This window comes from Osmerus eperlanus, chromosome 14 (genome assembly GCF_963692335.1).
Source record: "Osmerus eperlanus chromosome 14, fOsmEpe2.1, whole genome shotgun sequence".
NCBI classification, from domain to species: domain Eukaryota; kingdom Metazoa; phylum Chordata; class Actinopteri; order Osmeriformes; family Osmeridae; genus Osmerus; species Osmerus eperlanus.
The window spans coordinates 11,423,842-11,440,018 of record NC_085031.1 but is presented as its reverse complement, the minus strand read 5'-3'; the positions used below and the strand labels follow the sequence as shown (position 1 = coordinate 11,440,018).

General features: G+C 47.0%; 2 protein-coding genes across 5 annotated transcripts; one reads left to right on the top strand and one right to left on the bottom strand.

The window, feature by feature from the left end:
- Positions 1–5,672, bottom strand: fip1l1b (FIP1 like 1b (S. cerevisiae)). 2 transcript variants are annotated; one of them, XM_062478200.1, is made up of 17 exons: positions 5,363–5,672; positions 4,974–5,028; positions 4,731–4,800; positions 4,351–4,475; positions 3,982–4,046; positions 3,666–3,776; positions 3,389–3,519; positions 3,101–3,240; positions 2,583–2,636; positions 2,145–2,244; positions 1,898–2,054; positions 1,705–1,731; positions 1,557–1,611; positions 1,399–1,454; positions 1,048–1,243; positions 755–904; positions 1–559 (listed from the first exon to the last, which is right to left on the bottom strand). In XM_062478200.1, exons 1-17 carry the CDS (start codon positions 5,445–5,447, stop codon positions 415–417), a joined length of 1,722 nt encoding a protein of 573 aa, XP_062334184.1. In that variant the 5' UTR covers positions 5,448–5,672; the 3' UTR covers positions 1–414. The 2 variants fall into 2 exon arrangements, with proteins under 2 accessions (XP_062334184.1, XP_062334185.1); XM_062478201.1 differs by having other exon boundaries at positions 1–556.
- A 2,571-nt stretch (positions 5,673–8,243) lies between these two features.
- kitb (KIT proto-oncogene, receptor tyrosine kinase b) lies at positions 8,244–16,174 on the top strand. 3 transcript variants are annotated; one of them, XM_062478776.1, is made up of 21 exons: positions 8,244–8,469; positions 9,499–9,780; positions 9,929–10,213; positions 10,560–10,699; positions 10,800–10,968; positions 11,104–11,293; positions 11,563–11,678; positions 11,799–11,913; positions 12,061–12,254; positions 12,584–12,690; positions 12,785–12,911; positions 13,087–13,191; positions 13,316–13,426; positions 13,520–13,658; positions 13,754–13,809; positions 14,026–14,132; positions 14,232–14,354; positions 14,519–14,630; positions 14,725–14,824; positions 14,911–15,016; positions 15,110–16,174. In XM_062478776.1, the coding sequence occupies exons 1-21, from the start codon at positions 8,415–8,417 to the stop codon at positions 15,257–15,259; spliced, it is 2,889 nt and encodes a 962-aa protein (XP_062334760.1). In that variant the 5' UTR covers positions 8,244–8,414; the 3' UTR covers positions 15,260–16,174. The 3 variants fall into 3 exon arrangements, with proteins under 3 accessions (XP_062334760.1, XP_062334759.1, XP_062334758.1); XM_062478775.1 differs by having other exon boundaries at positions 8,244–8,475; positions 13,757–13,809; XM_062478774.1 differs by having other exon boundaries at positions 8,244–8,475.
- Positions 16,175–16,177: the final 3 nt, after the last annotated feature.

Genomic DNA, 16,177 nt, shown 5'->3' with positions numbered 1-16,177 from the left:
AAAAGATATTTGTTTTTTTATTCAATTTAACAAATCGACATCTTTCGGTGGGTGCCTCAGTAAAGCACTGGAAAAAGGGACAAAAACGTACCACGAGAAAAGACAGAATGCTTGTGGTCGCCATGAATAAAGTAACACATACACCAATAATCTCTGAGCATGATCTAACATTACAACAGTGCTCTGAGGAGACATGGGGACAGGAAGAGGAGGCGGGGGGGGGGGGATGAAAGAGGACAGATGGAAGCGGAGTGGAGATAAGAGAGGGGTAGACTGAAGGAGAGGAGAGTGTACACAGGAGAGGCCATCTGGGGAGGGGGGGTTCATGCTGAGGAAAAGATGCATGGAGAAGAGAAGGCCTCAGTAAGAGAGAACTGGATAGAAACAGACGGACGGGGGACACAGGAGGGACGGTCACTCCATGACGTCCTGGTTCTCCTGGTCGGCCGACAGCTCCTCACTGGGGTCTTTGCCCTCCTTGCTCCTCTTGCTCTTCTTGTGCTTGTGTCTCCGGTGGCCGTCGCCCTCCTCACTGTCGTGTCGCCTCCTGCTGCTGCTGCTTCCAGGGAGAGGGGGATACGGGAGGGAAAGGAAGGGAGGTAAGGTAAAGTAAGGAGAGGGGGGAAGGGGTGAGGGGAAACAAAGTGTTAGAGGCGAGACGGAGGAAGGAGACTCCGTCGACGCGTGGCGACTCGGGATCCTTTGACTCGACGAGCTGATGAGTGAGGCCGCGTGAGCCGCGGTGGGGCCGTACCTGCGCGAGGACTTGTGGCGTCCCTCCTCCTTCTCTCTGTGGCGTCTGTCCCGGTGTCGGTCCTCCTTCTCGCGGCTCGCCCTCTCCCTATGGCGCTCCCCGCCGTAGCCACGCTCTGCGTAGTCGCGGTAGCGGTACCGCTCCTCGTCGCTGAGGAAATTAACCCACACGTTTTGTTTTCTTTCCCCAACTGGACAGAATCTTTATTTATTATTATTCCTTTTAATTTTAACCTTGGGTTATTTCAAGCTAAGGTGCTGGCCGGTGTGTGTGTGATTATGCGTGTGGCTAACCTGTTGTAGACAATGGCCGAGGGACTGTGCTCCCGGGTCTCTCTCTCCCTCTCGTGTGGCCGTTCCCTGGGTCTCTCTCTCTCGCGCTCCTTCTCTCTCTTCTCCTCGCGGCGGGGGTAGTAGTCCCACTGCTTCGACTGGTCCATCATGGGGGGCCAAGGGGCCACGGCGCCGGGCATGGGGGGAGGGTATGGACCTGAACAAACACACACACACACAGGGTCAGCAGCAACACTACACTGGCTGGTGAAGCCGCTAAGAAACCAGAGTGAAAGTCTGTATGTGTGAGTCGGCGTGAGTAACTCTTGACTAAAGCTGTCCCTAACTAAAGGCAGCCTCATCTCCCCCTACCTGTGGGGAAGGGGTATGGCGGGACAGGACGCCCATCATAAACTCCAGGATGTCCACTGGTGAGAGAGGCAGTTAGAGTTAACAACAGAACATACCTGAACCATTACGGGGATACACATGTACCTGTGTGTGTGTGTGGGGGGGGGTGTAATACACACCTGTCCAAGGTGGGGATGAGAGATGGAGGGGGGCCGCCAGGGGGAGGGGGGAAACCTACAACACACAAACACTATTAATGCAATCCTGCTTTAAGGAAACGGATGGAATCACGGTATTGTTTTGAGTTAGTGCCATTGCAGGTCTTACCAGGTGGTGGGACAGTGATGGGTAACCCTATGGGAGAAAAAAAACAACACCCCATTACAGATGAGAGAAAACACACTCATGAATAACACAGGAGAGAAACCGAGCAAGAGGGAAAAGAGAGAGAGAGAGAGAATGGGGAGAGAAGAAGAAAAATCAGGTAAAGGAGGAAACCAATGTGGACGGCGGTGCTTACTTGGCGGGGGGATGAGGGGGGGCGCCGTGCTGACGTTGGGCGGAGGGGGGAGGAAGGGGGGCGGGGGGATGTTGGGGGGCAGAGCCCCGGGCGGGAAGAAGGGGGGCATCTTGGCCGGGGCGGGCTCAGCCTCCGACGAGGAATGTTCTGATATCACCTGCCAATCACAGACCACGGACAAAGCTCCTGTCATGGCTATTCGGGTGCTTTCCGCTCCCAGTAGTGTGTTGGCCACGTGTGTGTGTACCTGGATGTTGTTGCCCTCCAGGTTGTGCCTGCGCCGTCCCTCCACTCTGCTGATGGTGGCCGTCTGCCCGCCAATCACGTCGATAGTCCCGCTTGGCTTTCTGCAGAAAATGAGCAACACGCCAGATCAGCAACATACTGAGGACATGCATGTCTGCTTCACCTAACAGACGATCCACATGAGCGTATGACTGGAGGTAAGACAGAAATGGGGCATAATCATTGACATTTCCCCGCCTCTCTCTCTTCCTGTCAATCAACTCCATAGGCTCAAGTACTATTATGCAAAAATCTATATACCCACAAAACCATTAAAGAACAAAAGCTTTCCAATCAGTGACTAGAAGGGACACAGCAGGAAATTATATATTTTTTTAAACACCCTGGGAGGACTTCAGAAAAGTGGTATGTTAATGTAGACGAGGCCACGCCCACTTACGTATAGTATGACATGTCCGTGGGGGGTGGGCCATTCCACTGAGGGGGGGAGAACCTACCATTTTCACAGAGAAGGAGGGGGGGAGGAAGGAGGAGAGAGTTACACAACACCGCGCAATCACACACGATGCATTTCACATATATAACCAGGGGGCTCATCCCTTTAATCTCCACACAAGAGGGGTTGGCTCTTGAAACTGGAGGAACTCAAGAAACTGGATGCTACCTCTAGGTGTGTGTGTGTGTTTACGCAAGCCTGCAAGCAGACTGGCACTACCAATCTACATGAAGTAGATGTGATTCGGATTTTACAACGATCCCTTCTTGCGATAAACGACATGCTCTATCTGCGAACGTCCCTGAACGACAGAAAGCATGTTGCCTGCTCCTCTCCCGCGGCATCTCCTGTGGATCTCCTTCAGGCTACATCTGCTCCTCCCTCCGTAACCCCACCCCCCTGACCCAGCCCTCTCTCTCCCCCCGTCGTCCCCTTCCAGACCTGCCTGATCCGCTCCTCACCTGGTGGTGTTCATGTTCATGTTAACGTTCATGTTCATGTTCATGCTCTTGTACAGGTTGGTCGGTGCTGGGTAGTCTGGCTTGGATGTGTGGACGGGCAGACTGGCCTCCTTGTCATTGCCGGTCCTGCCCTGTTGCACCTACGGAGGACAGCACGTCTGGTTATTATGGGGGGGGGGGGGGGGGGGGGGGGGGAGTCTGACAATATTCAGGACAACTCTTTAGATGACCCCTGTGGTGAATGGCTGAATCAGAGGGGTTTCAGGGTGCGTTCCGTCCGTCTCTTACGGTGATTTTACTGGTCACCGAGCCGACGGTAAGGACCTCCAGCCCCATGCGCAGCCTCTTCTGCTTCTCGCAGTAAGCCTTCCACGTGTCCTCGTTGAAGCCGTAGTTAAAGTAGTCCGACAGGTCCGCTCCTGCATGCCATCACACACATTATTATTAGGTGACGTAACCAAACACACCTAAAGCACCCTTACAATCACACATACGTGACCTTAAGTTACAGAACCAAACAAGCCTAAAGCGTTTTCACATCACTATGACACACACACACACACACCTGGCTTCCTCCAGGGCTTCTCCTCAAAGCTCTCCATCTCCACCTCCAGCACGGGGACTCCGTTGATGCTGCCTGCAGCTTCCAAGTCCACCCCCTTCAGCTTTGTGCCCACTACGGGGGCACAAGAGGGACAAACATAGTAGTCACCTCACCGCAATATCAACTCAGTCAAGGGAATTTCTTTCAGCATTGAGCCCTCCTCAGGACATAGATAAGACAAAACAGCACAGATTGGTATGGCCCTGCTAACGGCCTCTCATCATCATGACGGATAAAGAAGTTGTCCTGAAACTAAGAGGTCAGAATCCACCGCTACCTTGTCCATAGGGTCGGCTCCCGGCAGTCTTGATGTTCAGATTGACAGGCGTTGCACCATAGGTTCTAAACGTCAACACAGGCACGGCAAGCACACGACAAACAGTAGGGTTACTTAGAAAGCTTGATACTTTAGCGTACTCCTACATAAAAAACCTAATTGTTTGACAATGAACATAGGTGTAGGAATTTGGGTTTTATGCATAAACCACGACTTACAACCATATGACCTGAACGCTATGGAAGTCAAGAAGCACAGGCCCAGGTATTGCAATGTGCTTGCAACAAATGGCACATGAAATTTAACTAGCCCACCTACACCAACCATGCATAATACTCTGTGCTGTCCAGCGTGTCATCGGGCACGTACGTGTATTGTGGCGCACCCGTCTTGATGTCACCGATGGTGACGCGGACGTCATCGTCGTCATCGTCGCTGTCACTTTCGCTGTCCTCGTCCCCGGCGGGCTCGACGTCTTCTCCCGTCTTCTCCAGCTGGGAGAGAAGGGGGTGGGGTCAGACAGAGAGAGAGAGAGAGAGAGAGAGAGAGAGAGAGAGAGAGAGAGAGAGAGAGAGAGAGAGAGAGAGACAGGGTGAGACAGGGTGAGACAGAGACAACAAGACAGTAAATTATGAGATTATGACAGCAAAATGGTGGGAGGTGTAGGCAGACAGAGAGAAGGTGTGCAACACGTGACTATGACACTGAGAAACTTCTGAGCTATGTGAGCTCTCAAACGTGCTAGCTACCTGTGGGTCAGCTCCGTTCCCTGTGTTGGGGGACTCCTCTGACATAGGAGGGGGTGCATCTACAGGTGCACTTGGAGGTTGAAACAATGTACCGTTAGATGCAGTTAAACCTAGCCTATGTCAGCAATCGGCGAATTACTAGAAATGTAAGACTGCAAAAATAACTAATTGACAAGGCTGTGCGTTTACTACGTTGGGTACAGTTAATTATTATAATGAAAAATATGTTTGCAAGCGACTTACCTCACTGCAGCATTCAGCTTGGCTTCCTCGTCCTCTTCCTTGTTCTCACCTTCATCTACAAAATAAAACGGGAATGGATGGGATCGAAACAAGCTAGCTAGGCCAAGACTGCGTTACTAGTTCAGGCGGGTTTGGCTGAGTCTATCAAACGAGACAGAACTTTAGGAACGTTCCATGGTTGCAACTTTGAGTTTATAGCATCTCATCTGCACCAGTGGCCAACACAGTATTTAGTGAATTACATGCGTTTGAACATTTCAAACACATATTAAGACTGGGCCCTTAAAGACGCTAAGGGATGTATTATTAATGATAGCCGGCAAGCTAACTCTGCAGCTAACTACTTAGCATGCTAAATAGCAAAGCAGTCATACTACTGCATTCCTTACCTCCGTAAAGCCATTCTTCCTCTTCATCTCCACCACTCGCCTCCGCAGTAGCTGTTTTGTCCGCTTCTTGCTCCTCCGCAGACATATTTAGCTTGCTAGCTTAGCGATGGTTGTTGCAGAAGAAAAGTACCTTTTTTCAAAACACCACTATTTTCCAGTTTGCACTGATTGCAACCATGCACACCGTTAGAGCAACAGCACAACAAGCAGGGCAACGTTTTAAACAAACGTCGACATACATTAAATTAATAAACTGTAAAGAAATGTATGAAGCTACAGAATTCCAATCACTTCATGCTGCGACGGGATGATAGTGCACCCGGAAGGAATACTTTTAATTTATTTATTTATTATTTCATTATTATTACTGAACAATATATCATGTACAAACAACATGGCAACAACAATACATCTTTATATTATGACCATAGGATCAGGTACATAAAAGACTAATCAAACATTAAAGAAAAAGAAAAGAAAAATCCGGAAGAAATACGAGGTCAAGTATGACGTTTTCTTATTGGTCTAGGGGAGAGTCCATAGAGTCGGTTCGCTGGCGTCTTGTCGTGCTGTAACTTTTAACCACAAGGTGGAGACAAATAATCGTATCCCTGGATCCATAGAGGAATAGTGTGATGCTTTGTTGTTTTTATTTACGTTATGAATTTTATGGCGTGTTTTTCTATAGTACAACATTTCGCATGCAAGATACTTTTCTCAATGACAATTCCAATAACATAATTGTATTCGTCTGGCACTTAGATGTCTGTAATATTAGTGCACATTATGAAGTCCACTACATCCATGGAGCGACCCTTTTGAAAGATAATGATTAGTGTTGTGGTTTTCTGTAGGATAGGGAACGCTTTAATGCATTCTCTACTGAGAATGCATTTATGGCCATTGACCAGTTAAGTGGGGAACTTGTCTACTTCGTTGGGTTATTGGAGAGTATTGCAGTCAATTGTCACACACAACAAACATACACGCACACTCCCTTTTGTTTTTGTTTTCCTCTGTCCATCTCTCCTTTGTCTTTCTTTCAAACTCTGCTCCCCCTCCCTCCCCTCACTGTCCTTCATCTCTTTCTATTTTTTCACACCTCCCCCCACCCCTGCCTCGGTGGTGGATTACGCTGGATTACAGTGAAGTCGATAATAATCAGGTTTAGTGAGAGGAGAGCTATCATTGGCCAATCTATGGTTACATGCACACACACACATCTTACCAAGTGCCAATATGTTACTCTCTATCATGTTTTTGGCAAAAACATGGATATGATATCATCCAGCCCCCTGACCCCAATGCCTCATAAAAACTTTGGACTACAGTATATCAGCTAAGGCCTTATGCACGAGCATGTAATGCCTGCAGTGCAGAGTACTACCCTTGTGTTGTGTGCAAAGGGTTCAACTGAAGTTTTCCTGGTTCAGAAAAGGTCCTTGGACATAGGAATGACCACAAATGGATAGGGTGAGGAACACTTAACAACCACAGTGGGTTGAAGAGTGTGTGCACCAACCACCGACCGATGAAAACCAAATAGACAAGGATATCAGGAGGGTTTAAATGTGCAGTCAGCACTGAGAGAAAAGATTTGGATTACATTAGAGAAACATTAGACTCTGGCAATGGGGATGTGTGTGTGTGTACATGCATGTGTGTCCGGGTGATGGATATAAGGTTGAGTGTTTATACATTTGAGTTGGAGCATACAAATGTTTTTAAGAAAGACAAAGAGAGATTAGATAAGAGTGAGACAAAGAAAGAAAGACAGACAAAAAACAGACAGAGGACATCGTTCACCAGAGAGAGTTTACCTTTCATTACGTAATGTGATCTGAGGAGCTATTTCTTGTCCAAAACCGCGGTTGCCCTCAGCAGGACAGCCATCCTCATCTGTCTGAGAGCAGATGAGTGAGTCACACTGCAGAGTCATGGTGAGTCAGCCCCCTTTCACATACACACACAGTCCCCATCGTCAATAATGCAGGGGGGACTCACATAGAAAGGACTCAAATGACATTGAACCAGCGTGAAGAAGACATATGGATGGATCTCAGACACACTTACGCTCACACACACACACACACACACACACACACACACACACACACACACACACACACACACACACACACACACACACACACCTTGACATCTAACACAGATAATAGAACATATGGAGAGTTGGATAAGGCATACAGACAGGTGTGATCACTCTTTGTGATACACACACAACTCTCTGTTACATCTCACACCATTTGAAGGTTTTACACATCACTTATTGGATTTTATACCCGCCACTGTTTGAGAAAATATTTTGGTGTCAAGTGCTTCGGGGCTTGAGATGTGTGTTTATCATGTGAGAGTCAACATACAAAGACACTAAGTGTCCTCACTCATTTTCACCCTTGAGCGTTGAACACACGCAGAGAAGAATGCGCGCACGAACACAAACACAAACAAATGTTTTCTTGTGTAAGGCACCCGCAGAATTATGACAAATCAAGCGGATCACTCTAAAACAATATCGATTCGACAGAAATCGTGTGGAAAAAGTGAAACTACCGCTGCTTAACAAACTGATAACCACGAAAATATATTGCAAAAGTCCCTTAAAATTGATATTTTACGGGACTTTTGCAATACTCTATAGTCTATGTAAATATATTTTCGTGGTTATCAGTTTGTTAAGCAGCGGTAGTTTCACTTTTTCACTTGTTCTTCTCTGCGTGATTAAGACCTTAAAAACTGCGAACGTGGTTGTGGACATTATTTTATTCCGGTAATATTGGCTTCAGAACTTGGCGGGACGCCATCCTGCGCTGCGGAACGGGACAATGCGCATGGCATAACCTAACCAAAGACTGAGAGAATGAGGGAGATAGGAGGGGGCCAACACTGTTCCTTTAAGGACCGTACAAATTCATCTGGGAGGCATAACATCGTCGGAGTGCTTTGTAGCGTTTAGGGAGTCGTTACGGTTAGACTGACTTACATACAGTGTACTTACTGTCCGAGACGCATGGGGTAAAAACGGATTATAACCATGAAGAAAACTTGGATTCTATTCACTGCTCAATTTCTGTTATTACAATTCACAGGTAAGGGTAAAATATTCCGCACCAGGTGGACACGCACGGTAGATACATTCTGAGCTGAACCCCTGTCGAGATGGCAACGTAAACATTGATATTGTACACCAACTGTAGTTCTACAGCTTATTGTATTTGTATTATTACTAGCCTATTATATATTATCAAACAGGTTAAGACGGATATCCACATCTTTTAGACGTATTCACTATTAATAATTTGCAAGAGGTGACATGAAAAAATGCGAAAAAAGTTACGAAGCAGTCTGCAAATGCTTTGTGACGGTTGATTGTCTAGAGCTGAATTTCTCACCAACAGTATTCAGGCTATTGTCATTGTTTTGGCATGGTTGTTGTTCACACAGATTGAGCATGGGAGTGCAGTTTTGTGATATATAGCCTAACTCTAATCTGCCAAATCCACCTGTTGATTCAAGAAGGCTTGGCGAGACAGGCAATGGATGAATTCACTGCTATTACATTTGCATAACCGTAACCACATGTGAGAAAAAAAACGACTAGGCCTACGTCCGGCTCCCTAGGGCAACAGGTGCACGCGCACCTGAAAAACAGTTAACAGGTTGCAAAACAGGACTTCTCATATTACATGGTTGGTTGCAGGATGTGGGTTGACAAGATAATCCCAGAAATAAATAGAACAATGAATGCTCTGGCGTAAAATCATACGTCATTAGTCTTGTATCGGTACGAAACTTCGCCCTTGACTTATGTTAACCCGCGCGTGCGCGAGGCCACTGCTCAAGGCCTAAACAGTCACATGAAAATCTTATGTCTAGGAAACTGAGCATGCAAATCATACGTCTTCTAGCACAACTACACAGAAAGAAGGTGATTTTTGTATTGTGGCAAAAGTGGATTATGGCTCATGGGACCAAGGCTAATTAAACAAAATAAATAGTTTTGCTGTTCAGGTCTAACATTTTGTTGTTGTTGCTTAAAGCAAGAGGCCAGGAAAACTCAGGTTCCTACATTCTGTGTGTGTCAAATATGGCTGTGCTTGTTCCTGTGTCGTTTCCAGGCTGGTGCAGGCTCATCCTGTCTCCCAGCGGTCCACACACAGTGGTTCAGAAAGGAGGGTCTCTGAATCTTCGTTGTCATGGTGACGAGGCCCCTGGCTCCGTCTCAGCCGCCTCTGTTCTTAAGTGGCAGCGGGAGCGGGGTCGAAGGGTGGAAGGGGAGGGAGAGGATGACCAAGGAGCCTTCATCACCGTGGCGGCTGCACAGGCTTACCACATGGGGCTCTACTCGTGTGTCAACAACCGCACCTCAGAACAGAGTTCCATCTATGTGTATGTGAAAGGTGGGTCGGAGTAGTCTGTGAATGTGTGGGTGTCTGTGTGTTGGTGGAAATGCAATACACGATTGTGTACAGTTTACCTTACCACTCCTTTCTCCATATGTCATAACCCCCACACCCCTTACCCCACACACACTCGCACCCCTGTCAGACCCCCAGAACGCCTTTCAGCGCACCATGGTGAACGGCATTCTGGTCCGGGAAGGTGAGGACTGTACCGTGCCCTGTCTTGCTACTGACCCAGCGGTCACACTACTGGCCCTGAACACCTGCGACGGGCGACTTCTGCCCTCTGACTTGCGTTACCGTGCCGACCCACAGCGAGGCATCATCATTGCCAAGGCCAAGAAGGTGTACGAGGGCTGCTACATGTGCGTGGGTGAACTGGGCGGGGTCCTGGTCAATTCCAGCCAATACACAGTGGATGTTCGGCTGGGTGAGTGATGAGGTCGAGAAAGAGAGATAAAGACAAACTGAATTTCAGGGATTGCATGAGAGATTTGAAATCAGAATGCATGAAGAGGGATGTTTTGTCAACATGCTTAGTCCTGCTAAATCAAAACAATACCAACTGTAAACCTGCAGCCAACCTGCCTTTATTCTAGGGATATGTGTATCCAGCCCTCACAAAATTTGAATTAATTAAAAGTATCGTAGATTAAAAAACAACTGTTAAAGTTAACCAAATAATCTAAAAACAGATTGTTTCCCTTTGGAGGAGAACTACAACAAGCTCACACAAACTTCTTTTGGCGCTTCATCTTCCCTTCCTCCTTCACTAGCTCCGGAGAGTCCTCCCATTATCGACCTATCACAGAAAGAGAATGTGATCCTGAGGAAAGGGGAAGAGTTCAAGTTGACCTGCAGCTCGTCCAATGCCAACCCTGACCTCATCCTCAAATGGGATTTCCCCAAAGACGCGGTGAGACAAACTTGCATCCCTGAGACCTAGAACTACTGACAAACCTGAACTACTGTGATGTAGAATGTGTCTGAGCTGACCTTTGACCCCTGACTTGTAGCGAGTGTTTGAGACCCACAACTCAAAAATCCTGCCTGGTGCTCGGGGTTACAAGCGCTCCACCAGTATCTGGATCACCTCTGTCAACCAATCAGATGGTGGGGCATACCGCTGCCACGCCCTCAACGAGAGGGGCAAAACCACGGTGGTGCTTCAGCTCGATGTCCGCGGTGAGCGTGTGTGTGTGTTCACGGTGTGTATGTGCCCTTTGATGTATGTGCTTGGTTATGCAGATTGTTGGAGCCTTGAAGGTGTGTTTAATGTGTGTTTATGTCAAAATATGTGTTTGTGTGTGTGTATTCTAGACCATGGCTTTATCCGTCTGTTGGAAGAGTCCAGGCCTACCCCTGCTCCAGTGAAAGAGGGAGAAAGCATAAGCCTCAGGGTGGAGTTGGACTCATACCCCAGACCCAAAACCCTCTCCTGGGTATACAAGGGCAAGGTGCTCCGCAATACCACAGAGCATGTCATCACCATCCAACGAGAAACTTATAGGTACTATATCTACACACGCACACACATACATTGTACATTTATCTTTGTGGGAATCAGAATCAGTCCTATTAAAATTCCAGTTTTCCCTAACCCCAACCCTAACCTTAACCCAAAAACCTAACATGAACTCTAAATCTAAGCCTAACCCTAGCTCCTAACCTTAATTTGGTTTGGGGATTTCTGGTCCCTACAAGGGCAGTAAAACAAAGCCACATAAACACACACACAGACAGACAGACACACCCTCATGCTGTGTCTCTCTCCCTCAGGTATATCAGTGAGTTAAAGCTGGTGAGGGTCCACGGTTCTGAGGGCGGGATCTATACCTTCTCAGCCGATCACGAAGACGCCTCTCTCAATCAATCATTCCCAGTCTATGTCATCAGTATGTCATGTTTCCTGCTGTAATATCTTTAGGTTGTGTTTAATGTATTGTGTGTATAATGTGATCTCCTCTACCATCCCCTGTGATACTCTCTTTTCACTTTCTCTCTTTCTCTGTCAGGTAAGCCAGTCATCATTTCCCAGGAGGGCCCTGTTGACGGACAGGTGCGCTGCGTTGCCGTCGGTTACCCAGCCCCCCAGATCAGCTGGTACTATTGTGAACTGCCCCACACGCGGTACGAGTCAGACATAACAGCCTACATGGAGCCCATGAGTATTTTTTAAGTGAATCTACTGTTTACTATAAGCTTAGTGTATCGAAGTGATCGTTTTTAATATATTCAGGCATGAAGCATTATTGAACCCTCTCTGATTCATCACAGGTGCTCACACCTGGCCAATGCCACCCAATGGGAGCCGCAGGAGGTCGTCGTGGTAACTGTATCCAACTCAGGCTTTGGGCGGCAGGAAGTGGAGAGCCGGGTGAACGTGAGCAAGGAGCATGCACACTACCACACCCTGGAGTGTGTGGCTACAGCGCACGGACAGCAGGCCTACACACTGTTCGCTATTGGTGGTGAGATTACACACTCTCACTCACACAAACATTCACTATCCTTGTATCTATGCTGGGCAAGTGTGGGTGCAGATGGAATGGGATTACTGGTTGCTGAGTGTGCAGGCTGGAATTAGACATGGAGACTAATCTCTCTCTCTTAAATAAACACCACAGACTCTTTAACCAGCATTTGGCGTGTGTGTGCGTGTGTTTTTGTTTGTATGATTTCGTCATGTACATGGTGTGTGTGTGTTTGTTTGTATGATTTCGTCATGTACATGGTGTGTGTGTTTGTTTGTATGATTTCATCATGTACATGGTGTGTGTGTGTGTGTGTGTCCATGCAGAGCGCACAGTGCCCCATGAGCTCTTCACCCCTCTCCTCTCTGGCGTGGTGGCTACTGCTGTCATACTGAGCGTCATACTGGTGGTGCTGCTCTACAAGTACATGCAGGTAACACACACACACATAGGCACACACACACAAACGAGCCATTTACCTGCAGTAAGAGCACAAAGATCAGTTTGGACTGCGATTTGCCCTTCAGAAACCCAAGTTCCAGATCCAGTGGAAGGTTATTGAGAGTATCCATGGCAACAATTACATCTACATCGACCCCACCCAGCTCCCCTATGACCCCAAATGGGAGTTCCCTCGGCAGAAACTACGCTTTGGTACAAGAAAGGAATCTGTGTGTGTGTGTGTTGACTTTGAGAATGTGTATGTGTTTTTGTATTATATACAGTATTTACACCATATACTGTATTTTACTATGTGTATGTTTATGCATAAGCGTTTATATTTCAGATTTGTACTGTTGTATGTTTTAACGTGTCTGTGTCATCCCAGGAAAGACCCTTGGCTCCGGGGCGTTTGGTAAAGTCCTGAGGGCCACAGCTTATGGTCTCGGCTCACCAGACTCGGTAGTGACCGTCGCTGTCAAGATGCTCAAACGTAAGTGTGTGTGTGTGTTTCATCTGGCTAATGGGCTGCAAAATAATTGATTCCATTAGTGTGGCTGTGGGGCTGCATTAAAGAAACTATTATATGATGATAATGCCATGTTGTGTCACCACAGCCAGAGCTCACTCCACCGAGAAGGAAGCTCTGATGTCAGAGCTGAAAGTTCTCAGTTACCTCGGCAACCACGTCAACATTGTCAACCTGCTTGGGGCCTGTACTGTCGGAGGTGAGCATGTGTGTGTGTGTGTGTGTTTATGTCTATGTGATAAACTTTCAACTTGTTTTGTTTCAATAACAAAATTATATTTGGATTTTTTAGGCCCCACGTTAGTGATCACAGAGTACTGTTGCTATGGAGACCTGCTCAACTTCCTGCGCAGGAAGAGGGAGACGTACTTCAGTTCCCAGAGTAACGACAGTTACTACCGCAACGTCCCCAACCAGAGAGAATGCTCGGGGTGTGTGTGTGTTTGAATTCTTTATGCCTTTGTTGCGTTTTTATGATGTGGCAGTGGTTTATAACTGTGTGTGTGTGCGTGTGTGTTTGTCACAGCAGAGAGGGAAATGGTGCAGGGTACATGTCCATGCGTCCGTCTGAAAAAGACTCAGGTACAATTCGCCCCTGCTACATTTCCCATCATGCACTCCCTGCTACAACACTATTCCCCATCATGCAGTACCATAAAAGAAATCAAGCCGAACCACATAAGCCATCATTTCTCAAATACATTGCATGCACATTAAAGTCCCAGTCAAGGCATAATCAAATTAACGTTTTCTACACTCCCTCCCACTCTCTCTCCTTCCCCACATCCCTGTTTGCAGATGACAAGAATGCTCTTTCTATAGATGATCTGTCTCTGGACACCGAAGATCTTCTCAGCTTCTCCTACCAGGTGGCTAAAGGCATGGAGTACATCACGTTCAAGAACGTAAGGCTCAGTTTGTGTGTGTGTGTGTGTCGTACACTTACGCACAGTGCTATCTGCTTGTATCCGTTTCTAATGCATTCTCAATGTGTGTGTGTGCAGTGCATCCACAGAGACCTGGCAGCCAGAAACATCCTGCTGACTCAAGGTAGAGTTGCCAAGATCTGTGACTTTGGCCTGGCCAGAGACATCACTACTGACTCCAACTACGTCCTCAGGGGAAACGTGAGTACACGTGTGTGTGTGTTTGTTTGGAAGTAGAATCATACAAGAGAGAAAAGGTAACAAAGAAAATGCACAACATCTACACTGAGTTGTTCCATAACCCCTTTAGTGTGCTCTCACTGTCCCTGACTCACTGACGTGTCTCCGTCTATTTCTTTGACCAGGCTCGTCTCCCTGTGAAGTGGATGTCGCCGGAAAGTATCTTTGACTCTGTGTACACCTTCGAGAGCGACGTCTGGTCCTACGGCATACTGCTCTGGGAGATCTTCTCTCTTGGTATTTTTTTTAATAAAAATGCATTGAAAGCTAAAATCCACTTTGACCAGTATGATTGTAATGGAGGACTATAGCTCACAATGTGTGTGTGTAGGTAGCAGTCCTTACCCAGGGATACATGTGGGCTCGGCCTTTTACAAGATGATTCAAGATGGCCATCGGATGAGCAGCCCTGAGTTTGCGCCCAATGAGATGTGAGTGTGTGAGTTTGTGTTTGTATCCATTACCCCCCCCCCCCCCCCCCCCCGTATCAATGTAACCATCTTTGTGTCCTCTCTAGGTACGAAATGATGCTACTTTGCTGGAGCCAGGATCCGCTGAAGAGACCTTCCTTCAGGAAGCTGGTGGAGAGGGCCGAACTGCTCCTGTCAGAGAACACCAAGAACGTACGTAAACCGTGTACAAATGTACGCCTCAATATTGAGAAAAAACTGACATTTCATTTGACCCTATTGTGTGTGTGTGTGTGTGTGTTGCAGGTGTACCTGAACCTGAGCAGCGCACCTGTCCCTCCACGGCAGCAAAGGGCGCCCTCACGGAGGCTGAGCTCCGTCTGCAGCACCACCGCCCCCACCCAGCCTCTTCTGCTCAGCACCGCTGACGTCTTCCTGGACTACGACGCTGTCTGAGACACACACACACACACTTATACACCTTCCTGCCTGCCTACCTCCTCAACTCTGCTACACAGTCCAGTGCTCTGATCAGTCTGTCTCTCTCTCACACACACGCACGCACACTTGCATTGGCCTCTCTCCACCCGTTTATGGTATTACTATATTGATCCCTGGTGTATTCCAAGTGCATGTCTACAGCCGACTCAGCAGTCCTAGCCGGCCATGAAAACCCATGACGTCATAGAACATGACCCTAACGGATGAGGTGTACATTCTAAATTGTATACGTCTTGACGCACTCAACGGATAACGGATTGATTCTGGTTAAGTGATTCAGGATTACTTTGTGGATTGTAAAACAACATCGTTAAGAGTAGGGATACAGAGAAACCAAACAAATGACTTAACAATTGCTTGATCATAAATAAAAAGCCATAACAGAACGGTATGAATTGACAGAACTGATTGTGTTTGGCCTTGGTAACTAAAACAATTTACCTACAAAGCCATATGTATATGAGAGTATATGGAAATACTGTTTTGTGTTTTCACTTAAAATGTTTTGCGAAGAGGTGAATATACTGCTGAATTTAGAAATTTCTTTGAACGAGTGTTTCTGCCTTTGCGTCGGACTACTAGTTGACATTGTGGATAATGTAAATACGAGTGTAACCATCCTTTAAACTAGTTTAGTAATGTATGTATGTGTGTAATGTATGGGTTGTTTGTACTGGCAGTTTCAGAATTTAGACTATGTAAATATATACATGTCTGGCTCCTGGTTTGTAAAGAATGTTTTGCTAGGTTTCTGCAATGTATGTGCAAACGAGCTTCAGAATTGTTACAAACGGTTTTGAGGTTTATGCAGTTTTGATAAAGAGTGTTGATTGTAATACAGAAAGTAAATAAATATGTACCATTTGTGAACAC

Coding starts and splice junctions, on each gene's coding strand:
- fip1l1b (XM_062478200.1), bottom strand. CDS start 5,447: ATGTCTGCGGAGGAGCAAGAAGCGGACAAAACAGCTACTGCGGAGGCG. Junction 1,612..1,704: donor CATCACTGTCCCACCACCTG/GTAAGACCTGCA, acceptor TGTGTGTTGTAG/GTTTCCCCCCTCCCCCTGGC. Junction 905..1,047: donor TCGGCCATTGTCTACAACAG/GTTAGCCACACG, acceptor TAATTTCCTCAG/CGACGAGGAGCGGTACCGCT.
- kitb (XM_062478774.1), top strand. CDS start 8,415: ATGAAGAAAACTTGGATTCTATTCACTGCTCAATTTCTGTTATTACAA. Junction 10,214..10,559: donor CACAGTGGATGTTCGGCTGG/GTGAGTGATGAG, acceptor CTCCTTCACTAG/CTCCGGAGAGTCCTCCCATT. Junction 10,700..10,799: donor GGGATTTCCCCAAAGACGCG/GTGAGACAAACT, acceptor CCTGACTTGTAG/CGAGTGTTTGAGACCCACAA.